Genomic DNA, 17542 nt, shown 5'->3' with positions numbered 1-17542 from the left:
TCCTGGTCGGATAAAGCGTTCGACATTCACAATTATGACAGCATAATTAAGCTACCTTTGACATCATTTTAAAGTAATGAATTATTTCCCGTGGGAGTACTTCACATGTGCCAAGTTTCAATTTTTTCCTTGGTGCAGTTTGCAGAGATGCAGAGGTCCAAAGTTTTTCCTTTTTTCCAACATGGCTGCCACACCACTATGACGTCATAATTATCATTAAAACATTCTACGCGAGTTGTCGCTCCTGTGGTGAAAATTTTGTCTCAATCCGACAAGTGGTTGCGGAGAAAACAGAAAATTAGCTCGGACGGGTGTACTTTTGGACGGACGGACAATCCGAAAACATAATGCCATCGGAGACTTCGTCAGCGGAGACGTAACCAGTACGTGGGTCAGTGTTTTACCGGAGAAGAAATTATTATTGGAAGAAATTCGTTGGAACCTCATTAAAACGAGTTTAGTTAATTTTGATTCCGTCTCTCCAGCAGTTCCTCGTCACGCTAAATATCAGTTGAGTTGGTTTATAATAATGATTTGTAAATTGTTAATAAAGTTAATTGCAAAATTTGAGTGATGAAATGTTTTTTTCCCCGACTTGCGGCGCACACCTCTCTTCGTGGTTCTTATTACCCCCATATGGTTCAATTTACCCCCATCGCTGCATGTGCTCAACTTACCCCACAAAGCAAGTTAAGCCGTTAGACAACATTTTTATTCGTGAGGTTTACTGGAAAACCGCACTTGGTGAAGACGATGCTTTGGTTTGGAGGGATGCCCAACGATACGAAGTCACCGAGGCACCATTTTCAGTAAGCAAAACCGATTTGTTTGGCAACTGTGATGAAGAATGTGAAAGTGGCTCATCTTACCCCGGTCTCCCCTTAACGATGCAGAAATCAAGAAAATGACCAAATATGAAGACCTCAAGAACGAAGTGAAAAGATCCTGGAAGCTGAAAAGCACCGAAATTGTACCAGTGGGAGTTGGAAACAACAGGAATGATGAAGAAGAACCTTACAGAGATCCAACAAAGCATCCCTGGGAACATGACTACAAACGAACTACAGTCGGAGGCTGTCCGGGGCTCCGTGAATATCCTGAAAAGAGACCAAGGAACAAAACTCTGAGAACAACAAAACTTCACAACTGAGGCCGTGAAGCAGGATCCTTCACCGAAACGGAGGTGGACACTTCGAGACCTGGGAGGACTCCGCTCCACCTTCTGAAACCCGAATTATGGACATAACAATCAATGACACACACACACACACACACACACACACACACACACACACACACACACACACACACACACCGCCTACGGTGGTGGACGTAATAATAAATATGGAGGAAATTATTCGTCAGCACTGTTTATTGAAAATGAACAAGACAAATGTCGTGTGTATGTTTGTTGAAGTGGTGGAAAGGTCTCAGCCTTGTACACATTCCAGCAGAAATGGGAGAAGAAGTAAAGGAGTGAGGAATGAATAAACATTGTTCGTCAAACATTCTTTTCCTTCCTCCATTAATCGTATAGTTTGTTGTCTTCAGTCTTTTTCAAAGTTTGAACCAGTTGTGCTGTCAACGAACAGATCCTCTTAACCCAAGGGTCCACTACTCTTCTCGATGACACCGGCGTGGTCCATGACCTTGGAAGCTGGCAGTTTGAAACGTTCAACCGAACCTAAAATCGCGCCCGGGAGTTTCCAGCGCTTGTGCGTGACCTTTTTGACGAGGTGCCACTCCAGCATTTGTCTCGTTTCTTTGGAAATGAAGGGGAGTGGACGTTCCTCGGAAATGGTGAACCGCGTGGGTTTTCTGTGTGAAAAATGGTGAACCGACGTCGGCGCGGAATCCTGGTTCCTGGCAGACCCCATTGATGCTGGACGAACTTTTTCTTGATTTGCATTTCCAGAAGATCCTGCACGTCTTTGCTGATGAAGTCGATCCTCAATGCTTTGCTCACAATGTTGTTGCCGCTCGGTTTGGCACAGGAAGCAATCCGGGTCATCTTGAGGATCAAGTTCTGGAGAGATTCCAAAACGACATGAGTGACATGACGACATGAGATTAATAAACGACAATTATATTAATTAAATAAGAGTTAGGAAATATGACTTGAATTTCATGAATTGAAAAAGTTCATGAATTAACAGGTATGTTCAAAATGTTCTCGGAACGAAATGAGGTCCACAAATCCAGGTGCGCAAACAGGACAGACAACCTTCATTGTGATCGGAAGGAGGGTTCACGTTCTGAAGGGGGCAGTCGACCAATCGAGCTCACCTGCCACTCCTGAATCTATATGTACTATACCAACAACATCTGGAACGGCAGGTACTGACGAACCAGGTGTTCTCTGGAGTAGCAGGTACTGACTGATGAACCAGGTGTTCTCAAGAACAGCAGGAACTGACAACACCTGGCACAGTTCTCTGGAATAGCACGTACTCATCGCACCAGGTAACCGCCGGAACAGCAGGTACTTCACCAGACTCACCATTCCAACTTACCATGATCATCAAACATCGTTTATCAACCACCACCATCAAAACCATTATTACTTACCATCACCAATCTACCATCACCACCGCTACACCATCATCACCTTGACTTACCATCGGAACCCACTCATTTATGTTCGAAGCGCTCCACATAATTGGCAAACGCAAATGCCTGACGTCATCAGTTTCCATGGCGACCGTATAAACACATTTGCCCCTCAAACCACAAACTATGATGCAATTCAAGAATGCAATCTCAATGTGACCATTTCAAATCCACAAATTCTTCAAAACTACAACTACCGTGCGCTCTGCACGATATTATAGTTATTAATTGATAAATATGATATTACAGTCGATCACGTGATGACACCTGGTCGGTGTTTCTTCACCTGGTCCGTTCTGCACTTTGATCAGTTTGACCTTTTGCTCGATTGTGCATTTGCCCTTTCCCCTCGAGGACGGTTCTTCCCCAACACAGGTGGGTTCCTCACCTGGAGGAGATCGACAGTTTTTGAGGGTCATCGTCACCATTCTCAACAAACATTCAGAGTCTGCTGTTGTACAAATTAAATAATAAATTATCAACGAGACAATTCAGTAGTTTTATTCGAGTTGTGCACCGTCCCTCCCTAATCCTCGTGGCGCTGCACGACGTCCCAAACAGCTTGGTTTTCTTTTTAACCGCAGGTTCCCTATAAAACCATGTGGGAGCATTTAAAACCCACCTGGTCTACCTGGAAAAGGCCTGTCTGGACGCACGCACGCACACTCGCACATACAGTGACCTTTGCACCTCCCCCACCCCCCGGTCGACTCACTCCGAATCTGATTCATACATGCTGTAGTTCACTCAACATTGAGGGTGGAGAGAGGGGGGAGGGACTCCGGGAGATGTGACGTCCAGTTTAACAGCAGACACACAAACACACACACATTGATGAATCAGCCTGACTGTGAAACACCGGGGTGACAGTTTATAGCTGTGTCGGGACTCGAACCCAGGCAAGATTGCTTCGAGTGAGCATGCGAACCTCTCAGCTTTCCTGCTGTGATGTGAATGAAACGTTTCATTAAAAAAAATTGTATTTACATCGATGTCGAAGTGACCGCAGACCGACGTGGGTCCATCGCAGGCGAGTGGCCCCTGAACATCGTTCAGTGAGGATGGTTAATGAAGATGATGTCAGCTGACTTCCAATCAGAGGGAAGATGACCCCGGGAAAATGACAGAGTGAATAGAGCAGGATGTTTGTAAGTACAACGTGCTGTTATTTGATTAAACCGTCAGGGAAGTAACGGGTACCTCTCCTGGTGGAATACATGTATAAAGATCAATTATTTATGATTATTATTTTTGTTACCGCACGCACACGAAACGAAAGGTGTTCGGGTTAAACGCTTGAGCTCAGATGATAACACAGACAGGTGATCATCCTCTCTTATGGAAAGGACATTCCAGGCACTCACCCGAAGGGACAGCCTCAGGTTAACCCAAGGAGACCGTCGTCTGGTGTACGAAACCTGAGCACCACTGGGACACACACGTGACCGTAATCTGACCCGGGAAGGTTACCCCGTGGTTTTCCTTCTATCATCATGAATGGGGGTCTTGAAAACGGGGGGATACCCCATATTCTATCATCCCGAAGGGTCCTGAATTAACTTTTTCCTCAAAACTTGATGGAATCAATCGGAACTTGCACAGACACAATGTCAGGGTTCCCTCATTAATCCCTGAAAGTTTCAGCTTCCTCGGTCAAACCCTCCCGGAAGAGTCGATGATACATACCCACCTACATACCCAACTACATACCCACAAATAACTCCGTTATGGAGGGAAGATTGTCGATAAATACAAAAACAGAAAATAAAGATCGTTGATTCGTATCGAGGGAATAATCATCGACGAACTCGGACTCGATTTTCCACTTTCACAACACAATCTGAAACACAAACAATCCGTTAAAACGAAACGTTCAATCTTTGTATTTATTTTAAATCATGGACACGTGATGTGGCGGGAACCAATCAGACACCGCGATCTCCCTGTTCGCTTTTTCCCCAAACAGCTCGCGCTCTTCACTCGGTTACCACAGCGTACCGTCCTTCACCGACACGACGTGCGGTCCACCATGACCCGAGATCTCAGAGCGAATACACCGGGATCCACGAGCGGCTCCGATGGAGGATACGTGGTCGGTCCGGGAGGTTCTCCGGAAGACCGCGGGTCCATGGACGGTTCACCCGAGGACAAGGGGTCCAGACCCGGTACGTGACGTTCACTCCGTACCGAGAAGTTGTGTTTCCCGTACTGATCCGTGCTGTGTACTAACACAGGAACTCATTGATTTCGTGAATGTCACGATGTCTGGAGCGGAGCCGAAATTGAATTGTGAATGGAAATCCCATCCATGACATGTTACCCTCCCTCTTGTAAAATGATGTATGACATCATTTTATACCTCATCACTTCATTCATCATTCGATTCCTCTTTAATCTCGTTTACAACAAATCAGATGAAGATTTACTTGTGATGAGGGGCCTCTGCACCGGCACACAATGGCCTGTTCTTGAGGGCTCCAGTGGCATCTTTAACGTCCTCGAGGAATCACTGGATGAGAAGACAAGAGGCTTACCTTTGCTTTCAGAGGAAGGTATGCTCACTGATGCAACACCTTCCCTGTGCATCACCAGGTTGGGAGTTTAAAGCTCGTCCTGTAACAACCTTATTTGAGGCCAAATTATGTTCAATATTATATTTAAAGATGTGAAGGGTGAACTTAGTTACCACGAAACCAGTCGGCTGTTTGGAAAGCAGAGTTGGTGAGAGTTTACCATTAAAGTAATTAATTCTGCTCGATGGATGGAAGTTACAAGTTCAAGGTCAAAGTTTGACCCAAAATAATTTTTCACGAAATTTTGACCTGAAGCTGTGGCCCCGACCTTCGACTTGCTGTAAGAACTGTTATGAAACCATTGTCATGGGATAGGTGTGTTTGTACCGACTCTGTTTATCTGTTTTGGTAAAATATCGCTTCGCTGATGGGAATATTCAAGGGAAGAGGGAGAGGATGGATGGGAAGGATAGAGGAGAGGAGATAGGTGAGAGAGGAGGGAGGGGAGGGATAGAGGAGGAAGAGGGGTACGAGAGAGAGGCAGAGGAAGAAGGTAGAGGGGTAGTGGAGGGGGAAAAGTGTGGATGGGGAGAGGATGGGGGATCCAGGCAGATGTGACGCCGAGTTTAACACCCATCTGGGACACAACATACACATTTATGAATCACCCTGCCTGTGAAACACGGGGATGACAGTTTCAAGCTCGGTCTGGATTCAAACCCAGGCGAGAAGCTGAGAGCGAGCATGCGTCCCTCTTGGCGATCCTGCCGTGATCTAGTAATTCATTGCTGTTGAGGGAGGGGGAGGCGGCACAACGGGATGGGAAGGGCATCGTGAGGGGTAAGGGGGAATCGTGAGAGGGGAAGGCAGCGCAAGAGGAGCAGAAGGCATTACGAGGGAAGGGAAATGTTTCATTTCACTCATTTCAAGTGGAGGTTCAAACCAAAGCAAACAACAATGAGCTTCGCAGCAAAGCGGAGGTGATTTTTGCTCACGCCATATACAGATGTTAACAGCAAGGATGGTTCATGAAGATGATGTCAGCTGACTTCCAAGCAGAGGGAAGATGACCCCAGGAAAATGATCGAGTGAATGGAGCAGAATGTTTACAAGTACAACATGCCGTCGTTTGATTAAAGCCGTCAGGGAAATGACGGGTACTTATACTGGTGGAATACATGAAGCTCAATTATTTTTTATTTGATTTTTTTATCCACCGCCGCGTGGCGGAAGGGGGATATTGTTCTCACCCGGGTCGTCCGGCTGTCCGTCCATCCGTCCAGGCGTCAACATTTATAGCTGTGAGTGCGATAACTCATAAACTGTTCGCCATATCGATTTGAAATTTGGGTCACACATGTTACCCCCTGAAAAGGAAGAACCCTATTGATTTTGGGCATGGCCGGATCCAATATGGCCGACTGGGGCGGCCATCATGAAAAAAAATGTTTTTTGTAATAAATGGAAAGCCGCTTATCTGATTTCAATTATATTTGGTTACTACGTTCCTCAACCCTGGGGAACTTTTTCGAGATGATGACCAAATGGTGTCTTGTTTCCAAGTCACCTCCCTCATTATCTGGAATATGTATGACCTTTTTCATTCAATGGTGGGGGATTCCCCATCTCTGATGGTATATTTTTTGTTGCCGCACACACACGAAGTGAAAGGTGGAGTTAAGCAGTTTGTTCACATTGTCCGTCAGTCTGTTGACAAACATCAGTTTATGTTCGAGGAACAACTCCATTTCAGTTGAAAGTTATATTTTGAACATTAATCGGAAAACAAACCTGTAGTTTATGAGTACTTTGGCGATGAATCCGTCCAGATCGCACATGCTCGGAGAGGAGGAAGATAATAGTTTTAATCTGCCTGCAAAATTGAAACAAAATTGAAAATCATTCCAAACAGGAAACTTACTGTTTTTAAGGATGTTATAAAGGACACAAACAACAGTGTTCCATCTTCACCTCGAGGCACCAAAGCGAGTGCGCCAGTTTCCCACCTGGAGGATGTCACGGCAGAAAGAAAATAAAGACACCAATGTGCCCTTTGTGGTGTTTTATGGGAGAAACCTACAATGCCTTCATCAAGTATTCACACCTCTCGACTTTTTCACATTTTGTTGTGTTCCAGCCTGACTTCAAAATGGATTAAATTTAAATGTTTTGTCACTGATCAACACAAAATACCCCATAATGGCAAAGAGAAAACATGTTTTGAAAATTTTAAAATTTAATGAAAACTGAAAAGCTGAAATGTCTTTCGTCAATGTGTGTTCAACCCTCTCAGTCAATACTTTGTTGTGTTGCAGTGTTGCTTTGGCTGGATACTTGGGGTAATTGTCCCGTTGGAACGTAAATCTTCACTGCAGTCAAAGGTCTTTTGCACTCTGAAGCAGGTTCTCCTCAAGGATTAGGAGATTGGGACCATACTCTGTGCAGAGCGTTGGTGCTGCTGAAGAAGTCTCCTTGGCTATTGGGCACAATCCTGGACGGGTCGCCACTCCGACAGGAAACCAGGATGCTGGCACTCACTTTGCCGACCTCGGAAGGATGACAGGCCGAATTAAGCCCACCTGGTGTGAATTCAACAGCTGAGTGGGATTTGATCTCAGGACCTGAGGATCCAGAGCCCGGCACCCCAACCATTAAGCCAACATCAGACAGCCAACTCCTCAAGGATTTACTTGTATTTGGCTCCATTCATTGATCCCTCGATCCTTGCAAGTCTTCCAGTTCCTGCCGCTGAAAAGCATCCCCACAGCTCAATGAGTCAGTCCCAATGAGTTGCAGAAGTCTTCTGCTGAAGTATCATGGCAGGTGAGAGAGGTATCCACACCGAGCCAACTGGCATGATGACAATTGAAGTCACCACATATGAAGAAGAGAGAGTTAGGATGAGAAGATGGAAGTTGGTCCATGTTTTCGGAAAGTGAGGTGAAGATGTCGTCATCACTGTTTGGTGGACGGTACAGTACACATATAAACATGACGTGGGAGTTGAGGGGAAGCCGTAGCCAGAGGTATTCCTGGGGGTGTGCGGGAGTGAGGGCAGTGCATGGAGAGTGAGGAATAGTCTTTGATGAAGAGAGCAACTCCTCCACCAGGACGAAGCTCAGGTCTGTCATACCGGAGGAGGGATTAACCAGGGAGAGAGACGAGGGAGAAAGTTGTGAAGACATCTCAAAGATGATCAAAGGAATTTGGATGCCCTGAGCTCAATTTGGAATGCCATAGCAAAGGGGTTGAATACTTATTGTTGCAAGACATTTCAGGTTTTTTTGTTAAAATTTCCAAAAACATATTTTCAATTTCTCATTATGGGGTTTTTTGTGCAGATTAGTGACAAAAATATAATTGTGTCGATCAGAGTCGTTAACTCACGACTCTTCAGGTGACAACTTATCTCAGGTAACCAGTTTGTAAAATATACCACAGCAGGTTATAAATGGGTGAAAGGTTGGCTGTGACCATGTTCAAAAGATTTTGTCCAGTGGGTGCACATCGGGTGAATCCGACAGGCCAATTGTGTCGCAAAAGTCCTTCGAGGGTGAACGCGTTGTAACACCCCAACATGGAGAACAACCCTATTCCACAGATCAAGCTGTCTCAGAGGGAGGTTGAATTGGGGTTCTCCAAGCAATGAAGGACAATACGTGACTGGAAGCATGTGAGGAGAGAGTGGAGGAACGGGCAGGCTGCCTTTTCAATAAGGCCAGCAATGAGATGCCTCCTTTGAAGTCATTTCCAAGATAACAGCAGGGAAGTATATTTGAGGAGTCGACCGACCAGTAGATGAGAGCAACCAACATACAGCGGGCTGAAGTTGGTTCTTTGTCATCAGGGAATGTGGTCGCTGAAGTATCCCACTCTCAGCATTCTGTGGACTCCAGATTCCTCCTTTACTGTTTGAGTAAGTTTTAAAATTAACTTTGTCACATGAAATTCAGAGAATTTGCCTTTCTTTCGCCACATTAAATTGAGCAGTTCAGGAGACAGCCTTTCTCTCCTTTGCCTCCTCCGTTTCATCTCCTACATTATTACTCTCTCCTGTCTCCTGACCAAATCTGTCAGTATTTCATATCTTTCTTACTGTCGGTGCCTCTTATATTAAGAGTTGTTTATTTTTGCCAAGGCCAATGCAGCTGCTGTCAGTGTCTCTTCACTCGTTTTGTTGCCATTGCTGAGTCCGCTTTGGCAGCGTTGTTGGTGTCTCCTCGTGTGGTGGTCATTGCTCTGGCCAGTTTACCCTTTGTTGGTGTTATTGTGACCCAAGCAGACTTTCAACAGATAAAACAGCTGGGTCAGGAAGAGCTTTAAATCATCCATGTATCGTCGGTGAGTCACATTTCCTGTTTCGTTGGATGCTCTTCCATTTGTTGTTCGGGTGTATCCATGTCCATGTTTGTTGATGAGGTTACTCATGGTTCCAGAGCAAGACAAACCAAGAGAGGGGAAAGACTGCCTCCCTGGAAGATCCCATGCCATATCTTCACATCTGGTATTTCGATATTTCCCTCTGAGTGCTGTACTATCAACGTGGTATTCCAGAGTTCCATTGCTTTCTCAATCTGTTTGATTACTTGGGGATTGATTTTGTATATTTACACGCATTTTATTATCCATGAATGTGGAACACTGACAAAAGTTTCCTTATAGTCCATCCAGGTGGTGGACAATTTGGTTCTTCGCAATTTGAAATTTTCAAGAATGGCCTTGTTCAGTCGTGGGCGGTGGCCCTTTTGTTCTTCCTCCAAACCTCCTTGTTGGGTTCGGTGATGGAACATAATTTCTGTCATGATTCCTGTTAGAAGTTTGTATGTTGTTTGTGGACATGTTATTGGCCGGTATTTGTGAGGAAGTTGGGTTTCTTCAGATTTTTAGATGAGAAATGTGTTTCCTTCTGCGAACCACTCATGCACTTCCTTTTCCTCTTGGATCAGTTGTTTGAATGTCCTGGTGTCGTGATTGTGGAGAGCATCAAGTTGTTTCAGCCAGAAGTTTGGAATTCCATCTGGGCCTGGATTTTAAAGTTTGGTGGCATTTTTTGAAGTTGTTTTTAATTCTTTATTTCTTCATCAATAATCACTGGGCCTCAACCAACATGGTGCTTCTTCTTTTCCAAGTCCACGATCCATTCTGCTTCCTTGTTACGTTCCTTTCGATCTCCAAGAATTCCTTTCCAGAATGTTTCCCCATTTTTTCTTTTTCAGGGGGAGTTGACACATTCTTCTTTTGTTTCCCGAATTCGTTGAAGAATCTCTTCGGGTTACTCTCAAACATGTGATTTTGTTTTCTCCTGTTGTTTGCTTCCTCATGCGGTGGTGTTTTTTATTTATTTATTTATTTATTTATCTTTCTCGCTATCATTTCCAGATTGAGTTTGTTTTCAACACCCAAGCACTCGAGGTCTTTGTCTCCAATTTTGTGTTTCATTTTACATTTTGAATTCTCTTTTTTCGTTTTGTGTTTCTCTTTCCTTTCCTGAACTGTTGTATTTGTCCAATGTGTTCGGTTTGTCTGTGTGTTTGTGTCTGTCTGTCAATGTGTCAACGTCTTCATATTTTCACGTTAATAATTGTTTTCTATGTTTCCGCTTGGCCGATTCGATGAAAAATTTCAAACAGAGGAGGAACTCCCGATGGAGAATGTTTTTATTGTTAACATTGTCGTCATATGTCACATGGTGACACTGAATATCATTTTCTCTGAAACCACTCAACGAAAATAATTGAAACTTTGCAAGTGTTGTCAACTCCCCATGGGGTGATATGATCAGTGATAATGATGACGTCATCAGTGAAGTCTTATTCCAGCCATGATTGGTTCAATTGAAATCCTTCTCTGAAAAATCTGAAACTTCATTTATCTGATCTTTGACCAGACGTGAGTGATTAATTCATTTTTTGACGTTCATAACCCATTCCAAGAAACAATGTGATATGATAGGGTGCATGGATGATGCGAGCATTTGGGCCATGATACTAGTGGCCATAATAGTGGGGAGTTCAGTTAATAATGGTAATTTTATTCAGAATGAACGTGCAAGGTGAGACGATGTGCTCGACGAGTGCTGTTCAAGTTGTAAAAGTGATTGATTGATGCTTTTGCTCCATTCTTAATTTGCAGAGAAAATATTTGAAACGTATTCACGTGTCAACTGTTCCTCGTCATTGGACAAAGAAGTTTCTTTCGATCATCACCTGACAGAGACTTTTTGTCAGGATGGTGACAAGTTTAGGGGTGTGTCTTCAAACAACTACAACTGCGACAGGTGGATCAATGTCTTGCAACAGGAGAGCCAAAGATATGAGAAGACAAACAATTTTGCTGTTGCCTACAAAAACTTCACCTCCTCATCGTGTTTAGAAGGATGTGTAGAAATATGCACAGGTGAGACGTCACTCAGGTGCACTGTGTGTCAGATGGGACTTGCGTCTTCTTCATATCTGTTGACACATCAAAGGTTGCACACCGGTGAGAAGCCCTACAAGTGTTCACAATGCCGGAAGGCCTTTAGTTCGTCATCAAATTTATTTCGTCATCAAAAAACACATTCAGTGGAGAAACCCCACAAGTGTTTTGTTTGCAACAAAGCATTTAATCTGTCGTCACACTTACATGAGCACCAGATATTGCACACCGGAGAGAAACCCTACAATTGTTCTGTGTGTAAGAAAGCGTTCAATCATATATCTAACTTATATAAACATCAAAGAATACACAGCGGAGAGAAACCTTACAACTGTTCGGTGTGCAACAAGGCCTTCATTAATCCATCAACTCGATCAGAACATCAAAGAATGCACACTGGAGAGAAACCTTACAAGTGTTCTGTGTGCAACAAGGCGTTTAATCATTCATCAACTGCGTTAACACATCAAAGAATACACACTGGAGAGAAACCCTACAATTGTTCTGTGTGTAACAAAGCGTTCAATCATGTATCTAACTTTTATAAACATAAAAGAATACACACCGGAGAGAAACCCTACAGCTGTTCTGTTTGCAACAAGGCCTTCATTACTCCATCAAATCTGTCAGCACATCAAATAATACACACTGGAGAGAAACCTTACAAGTGTTCTGTGTGCAACAAAGCGTTTAAACATTCATCAACTGCATCAACACATCAAAGAACACACACCGGAGAGAAACTCTACAATTGTTCTGTGTGTCACAAAGGGTTCAATCGTTTATCAAACTTTCATAAACATCAAATAATACACACCGGCGAGAAACCCTTCAATTGTTTTGTGTGAAACAAAGCGTTCAATCAATTATCGAACTTACATAGACATCAAAGAATACACACCGGAGAGAAACCCTGTAACTGTTCTGTGTGCAATATGTTGTTTCCTCATTCATCATCTGTGTCCAGACAACAAAGAATGCACACCCGAGAGAAACCCTTCAACTGTTCTGTGTGTAACAAGGTCTTTGCTCGTTCATCATCTGTATCTCGACATCAAACAATACATCAAAGCAACGAATTTCCAGGAACAGGTGCGAGTATATGATGCCACACACGCGATGGAAATAACAGCAAATCCAGCGCCATCGATTGAAAGAAGAGAAATGAAAAATACAAAAAGATACATCAACAAATATACCCTGACAACTGGGAGAACGACAAAAGAGCAAGAAGATTGTGAAAAGATCTCGAAAGAGTTGGGAAGAGACAACGAAGGTACTTTGCAGTGGTTTGGAAGACGTCATGTTAACTGGGATGCAGAACGAGTCAGAGTACATTGTCTGAATAAAGTCTACACCCCCTTTCAAATTTTTCACCTTTTGATGTCTTATAATCTGGAAATAAATCCATTAAATCAGACTTTGTACACCTTTATTTATGCATCGTAACCCACAACTTCCAATTGAAAAACAAATTATCCAAGTTTCAAAAAATTGATTAAAAACACAAAACTAGAATATCTTTGTGGGATAAGTGTCCACCCCCCACACCACCCCTTTATAACGGCAATTGTAAACTCGCTCAGGTGTAACCAATCACCTTCAAAATCACACACCAGGTTAATTGGCTTTCCCCACTTTAAATTGTCGAAATTCTGATTATTTCAGAATAAAATCAGCCGTTCCTGTAGGTTTTCAAAATACCTCTGGGTTAAAGTTATGGAAAGGCACAGATCAGGGGATGGGTATAAAAATATTTCAAAAACCTTGAATATCCCTTGGAGCACAGTCAAGACAGTCATTATTAAGAAATGGAATGCGTATGGTACCACGAAGACCCTGCCGAGATCAGGCCGTCCTTCCAAACTGGATGACCAAGCAAGGAGACTGATCAGAGGCGACCAAGAGGCCAATGGCAACATTGAAAGAGCTGCAAGCCTTCAGGGCAAGGACTGATCACTGGTTTGCATGTGACAAAAATATCTCAAGCACTTCACAAGTCTGGGCTCTCCGGTCAGGTGGCAAGAAGGACGGATGCCATTACACCAAAAAGCCCACCTTGAGTCCTGTTTGAGGTGTACAAAGAAGCATTCCAGACATTCTGAAGCCATGTGGAAAAAAGTTTTGTGGTCTGATGGAACTTCATGGAAAAATGCAAAACGCTACATTCGGTGCATCCCCAACAAAGCACATCAGCCAAAGGACACCACACCTACTGTGAAGCCTGGTGGTGGCAGCATCATGTTTTGGGGATGTTTCTCATCATCACGGACTGATTCACTTTTTATTTGTTTTTTTGCGTACCAAGTCAAGGCTTGTGTAAGAGCTCATACAAAGAAACATGTCACAAGGCAGGAGACAAGAAGGGAGGGAGAGGGAAGCACAAAATAGTGGGGGAAAAATGACAAGAGGATATCTGGAAGAGAGAGGGATGGGAATGGAAAACAAGACTGAACTACAGGGATTTTCAGGAAGGAAAACAGGGAATTTGAAGGAGGTGGGTATGGGGGGGATCAACGGGAGTAGTAAATATCAAGATTTTGGATGGGGGAAGATATGAGATGGTGGTGAACAGCAATTTTGAAGACCTGCAGGGAGGACTGAGATTGAAGAGAGCAAAGGAGTGTGGAAGAATCTCTTCGGGTTACTCTCAAACATGTGGTTTTGTTTTCTCCTGTGGTTTGTTTCCTCATACGGTGGTGTTTTGTATTTTTTTTTATCTTTCTCGCTGTCATTTCCAGATTGAGTTTGTTTTCAACACCCAAGCACTCGAGGTCTTTGTCTCCAATTTTGTGTTTGTTTTATATTTTTTGAATTCCCTTTTTTAGTTTTGGGTTTCTCTTTCCTTTTCTGAACTGTTGTATTTGTCCATTGTGTTCGGTGTGTCTGTGTACGTTTGTGTCTGTCTGTCGACGTGTCCACATCTTCATATTTTCACTTTAAAAATGGTTTTCTCTGTTTCGGCTTGTCCGATCGATGCAAAATTTTAAACTTCGGAAGGTCTGATGGAGAATGTTTTTATTGTTAAGATTGTCGTCATATGTCACATGGTGTGGCAGCATTATTGAATGAAGGGGAAAATTTGAATATATTTTTTTTCTGAAACCACTCAACGAAAATAATTGAAACTTTGCAGATGTTATCAACCCTTGTCAAAGTGGACATCTCTCTGGCTATTATCAGAGAACCACCTCACCGCCGTCGAGTCTGGCATTTCACTCCGGCTGACTGGCAGGGTCTTCAAGTAGCCATCAAACTTATAGACTGGTCTCCTATCCCTACTTTCTCCAACATCAAATCATCCTGGGAATTCTTTCAAAGAAACTTGCTCTCCCTCATGCACAGATTTATCCCCTCTCGTCTTCAGTTGTCCTACCCTTCCTCCTGCCCATGGTTCACTGAAGCTTGTGGTGAGGCAGTTGTCCTGAAACAACTTGCCTTTGCCTCATGGAAAGCAAACCCAATTGAGGGTAATCTCAGTTCCTTCCATAAAGCGCAGAACAAGTGTGTACCTACTCTCAGGAGAGCCAGAAAACAACATCTTTCTTGTCTGAACTTTCAAACCTCTCTCCCTCCTTCAAATCCTGGTGGCATCTCATCAAATCTGTTTCTGGTGGATGTTCCCCCTCCATCCTCTCCCTTTCCTCAAATAGCCGCACTGCTTACACGTTATGTGAAAAGGCTGAATGCCGAAACTTGGTGTTTGCATCGAAATTTTGTTTCCCAAACCCATCGCTTTCTCTACTCACCTGACCAGTCGCACCCAACTGTCCCTTTTCTCCTGACAAGGTGGAGAGCTTGCTGTCAAACCTCGACTCACATTGTGCAACCGGTCCAGATGGCATCAGCCCACGTGTCCAAAAAACCTGCTCCTCTGTTCTTGCTCACCCTCTCTCTGTTCTGTTCACCCTCTCATTTGCTCAAGGTCATCTGCCATCTGCTTGGATATCAGCAAACATCACTGCCTTGCATAAAAAGGTACAAAAACAGATCCCTGCAACTGCAGACCAACCAACCTTCTCCCAATCATCAGCAAGGTTAAGGAATCCATCATCTCTTCAGACATTAAATCCTTCCTCTTCTCCAATGGCCTGATTTCCGATCATCAATTTGGTTTCAGACCAGGTCACTCTCCCCTGGATATGCTGCTGCTGCTATCCCAACAATGGATGGAGGTCCTCAATGCCAGACATGAAATCAGAGCCACATCCCAAGACATGTCGTGTGCTTTTGACACGGTCTGGTACCCTGCCCTGCTCACCAAACTCTCTTCCTATGGTATCCAAGGCCAGCCTTAAATGGAGTTCTTTCATCCCCTCTTCCTGTCCAGGCTGGAGTTCCACAAGGTATCGTTCTGGGCCCTGTTGTTTTTTTGGTTTTCAGCAATGATCTCTCCGACTCTCTGTTAAATCCTCTTTATCTCTTTGCTGATGACTCCACCATCTGTCATCCCAAAGACCGGCAAGCAGCAGCTTCTTCGCTACCTGCAGATCTGGCTAAAATCACAAACTGGTCCAACACGTGGAACATGTCTTTCAATCCGGACAAATCTCACACTCTCACTATGTCTCTCTGAAAGGACCGTTTGGAAAACCCCCCATCCACTTTCTCCACAATCTTCTGGAAAAGTCCTTTGTTTCAAGCTTCTGGGTCTCACTATCTGCCATGATCTTTCCTGGGAAAGCCGCATTTTAAACCTCGCCTCCAAAGCCAGTCGCCTTCTCCATCGTGGGAATTCTCCATCGTGCAAAATCCTTCCATGGCCCACCTGAGCTCCTGACCACGGACAAAGCTTTCGTCCGCAGCCGGATAAGAGTACTGCTCTCCCCTCTGAGCTGGTGCTCCGGCCTCCCACCTTTCTCGGCTTCACGCTGTGGAAATCAAGGCATTTCGGATCATTGGCATCGCCTGTCATGAGGCTGAGTCTTTGGGCCTCTCATTCTCTCACCGCAGGCAGGTCGGTGGTCTTTCTCTCTTCTACCGTCTCCCCTCCAGCCTCGCCCCCCTCCCCTCTGCTTTCGCTGCGATTTGTCGCCACCGTATTTCCGCAGGGCGCTCAAGCTCCGACAACAACCCCCTTCTGGTAAAAAATACCAAAATCACGAATCACTGCTCACTTTCACTCTTTCATTCCTCTTTTTCCCCACCTTTGGAATGAATTCCCTCACTCTATTCAATCCCATTCTTACCTCCAGGCCTTTAAAACAGCTGGTCACCACCTCTTAAAGTCCCCCATCCTCGATCTTTTCTACCCCCGTTAATCCACTCAAGCCCACCTCCTTCAAATTTTCTGCTTTCCTTCCTGAAAGTCCCTGTGATGTCCATCTTTTATTCCCCATGTTCCCCGCCCCATCCCTCTCCCTTCCACAGATCTCCTAATGTCTCTGTTCCCCACTGTTTTGCCCTTCCCACTCCTGCCCCTCTTGTCTCATGCCCCCCTTGCTGTGCGTTGTGCGTTAGCTCTCATACGAGCCTCGGCAAGGTACACAAAACAACGACAAATGTGTCCACAAGCAGCGTCCTAAAGATTTTGTCGGCTAAAAAAAAAAAAAAAAAAAAAACAACAACAACTTCCGATATTTCGTCACGTGCCTTGATTAAGCCAATAGCGAAACGCATAATAATGTATTTACGTATTTACGATATATCGTGTATTTACGAAATAAATAATGTATTTACCAAATTACAATACGATAAATGGAATAATCTTTAAATAGTAACGTGAACTTTTCGAAACTTTAAAGCAAATGTCCGAATATATTTAAAAGTTCATGATAGATGCTCTCAAAATGCACCGTCAATGTGAGGATGTGGATATGTGCTCAGTATTTAAGGAGATCCGGATCTTGTTTTTTCAAGAGCCGAGTCCTCGAGATTAAGGTTTTGTCTTCACAAGAAGAAGAAGAACGCCGAGCTCTCCATGAGCAGCATCTCGCGTAGCGAACGCTGCTAAAAAACAAAGGGGTTTGGAACCCAGGAGCCCGAGGGAAAAAGGGGTTTTG

At 44.1% G+C, this 17542-nt stretch overlaps 2 protein-coding genes across 9 annotated transcripts in view; both read left to right on the top strand.

Annotated features, from left to right (window-relative positions):
- Nucleotides 1-17542, top strand: part of LOC147008429 (uncharacterized) — a 73818-nt gene that overhangs the window by 22057 nt on the left and 34219 nt on the right. Inside the window, exon 3 of one of the 8 annotated variants that reach the window (XM_085864835.1) lies at nt 894-1471. The exons of the other annotated variants lie outside the window; for them this stretch is intronic. Within the exon in view, the coding sequence (XP_085720961.1) occupies nt 894-908 (15 nt within the window). The 3' untranslated portion in view covers nt 909-1471. Of the gene's footprint in view, nt 1-893; nt 1472-17542 lie in introns of those variants that run through there. 8 annotated transcript variants of the gene reach the window in all.
- On the top strand, nt 9288-16240 carry LOC147008432 (uncharacterized). The gene is made up of 2 exons (XM_085864928.1): nt 9288-9627; nt 11256-16240. The coding sequence occupies exons 1-2, from the start codon at nt 9522-9524 to the stop codon at nt 12386-12388; spliced, it is 1239 nt and encodes a 412-aa protein (XP_085721054.1). The 5' UTR covers nt 9288-9521; the 3' UTR covers nt 12389-16240.

The sequence above is a fragment of the Eptatretus burgeri genome, chromosome 19 (genome assembly GCF_056783735.1).
Source record: "Eptatretus burgeri isolate ZD-2024b chromosome 19, Ebu_testis_v1, whole genome shotgun sequence".
NCBI lineage: Eukaryota > Metazoa > Chordata > Myxini > Myxiniformes > Myxinidae > Eptatretus > Eptatretus burgeri.
The sequence above is the reverse complement of the archived record's forward strand: the minus strand, read 5'-3'. Positions and strand labels throughout refer to the sequence as shown.

What these genes read in the sequence shown, in the direction of transcription:
- LOC147008432 (XM_085864928.1), top strand. Translation starts at nt 9,522, where the DNA reads ATGTCCATGTTTGTTGATGAGGTTACTCATGGTTCCAGAGCAAGACAA. An exon ending in ATGCCATATCTTCACATCTG is followed by an intron (nt 9,628 to 11,255) that starts GTATTTCGATAT and finishes CTTAATTTGCAG; the next exon opens with AGAAAATATTTGAAACGTAT.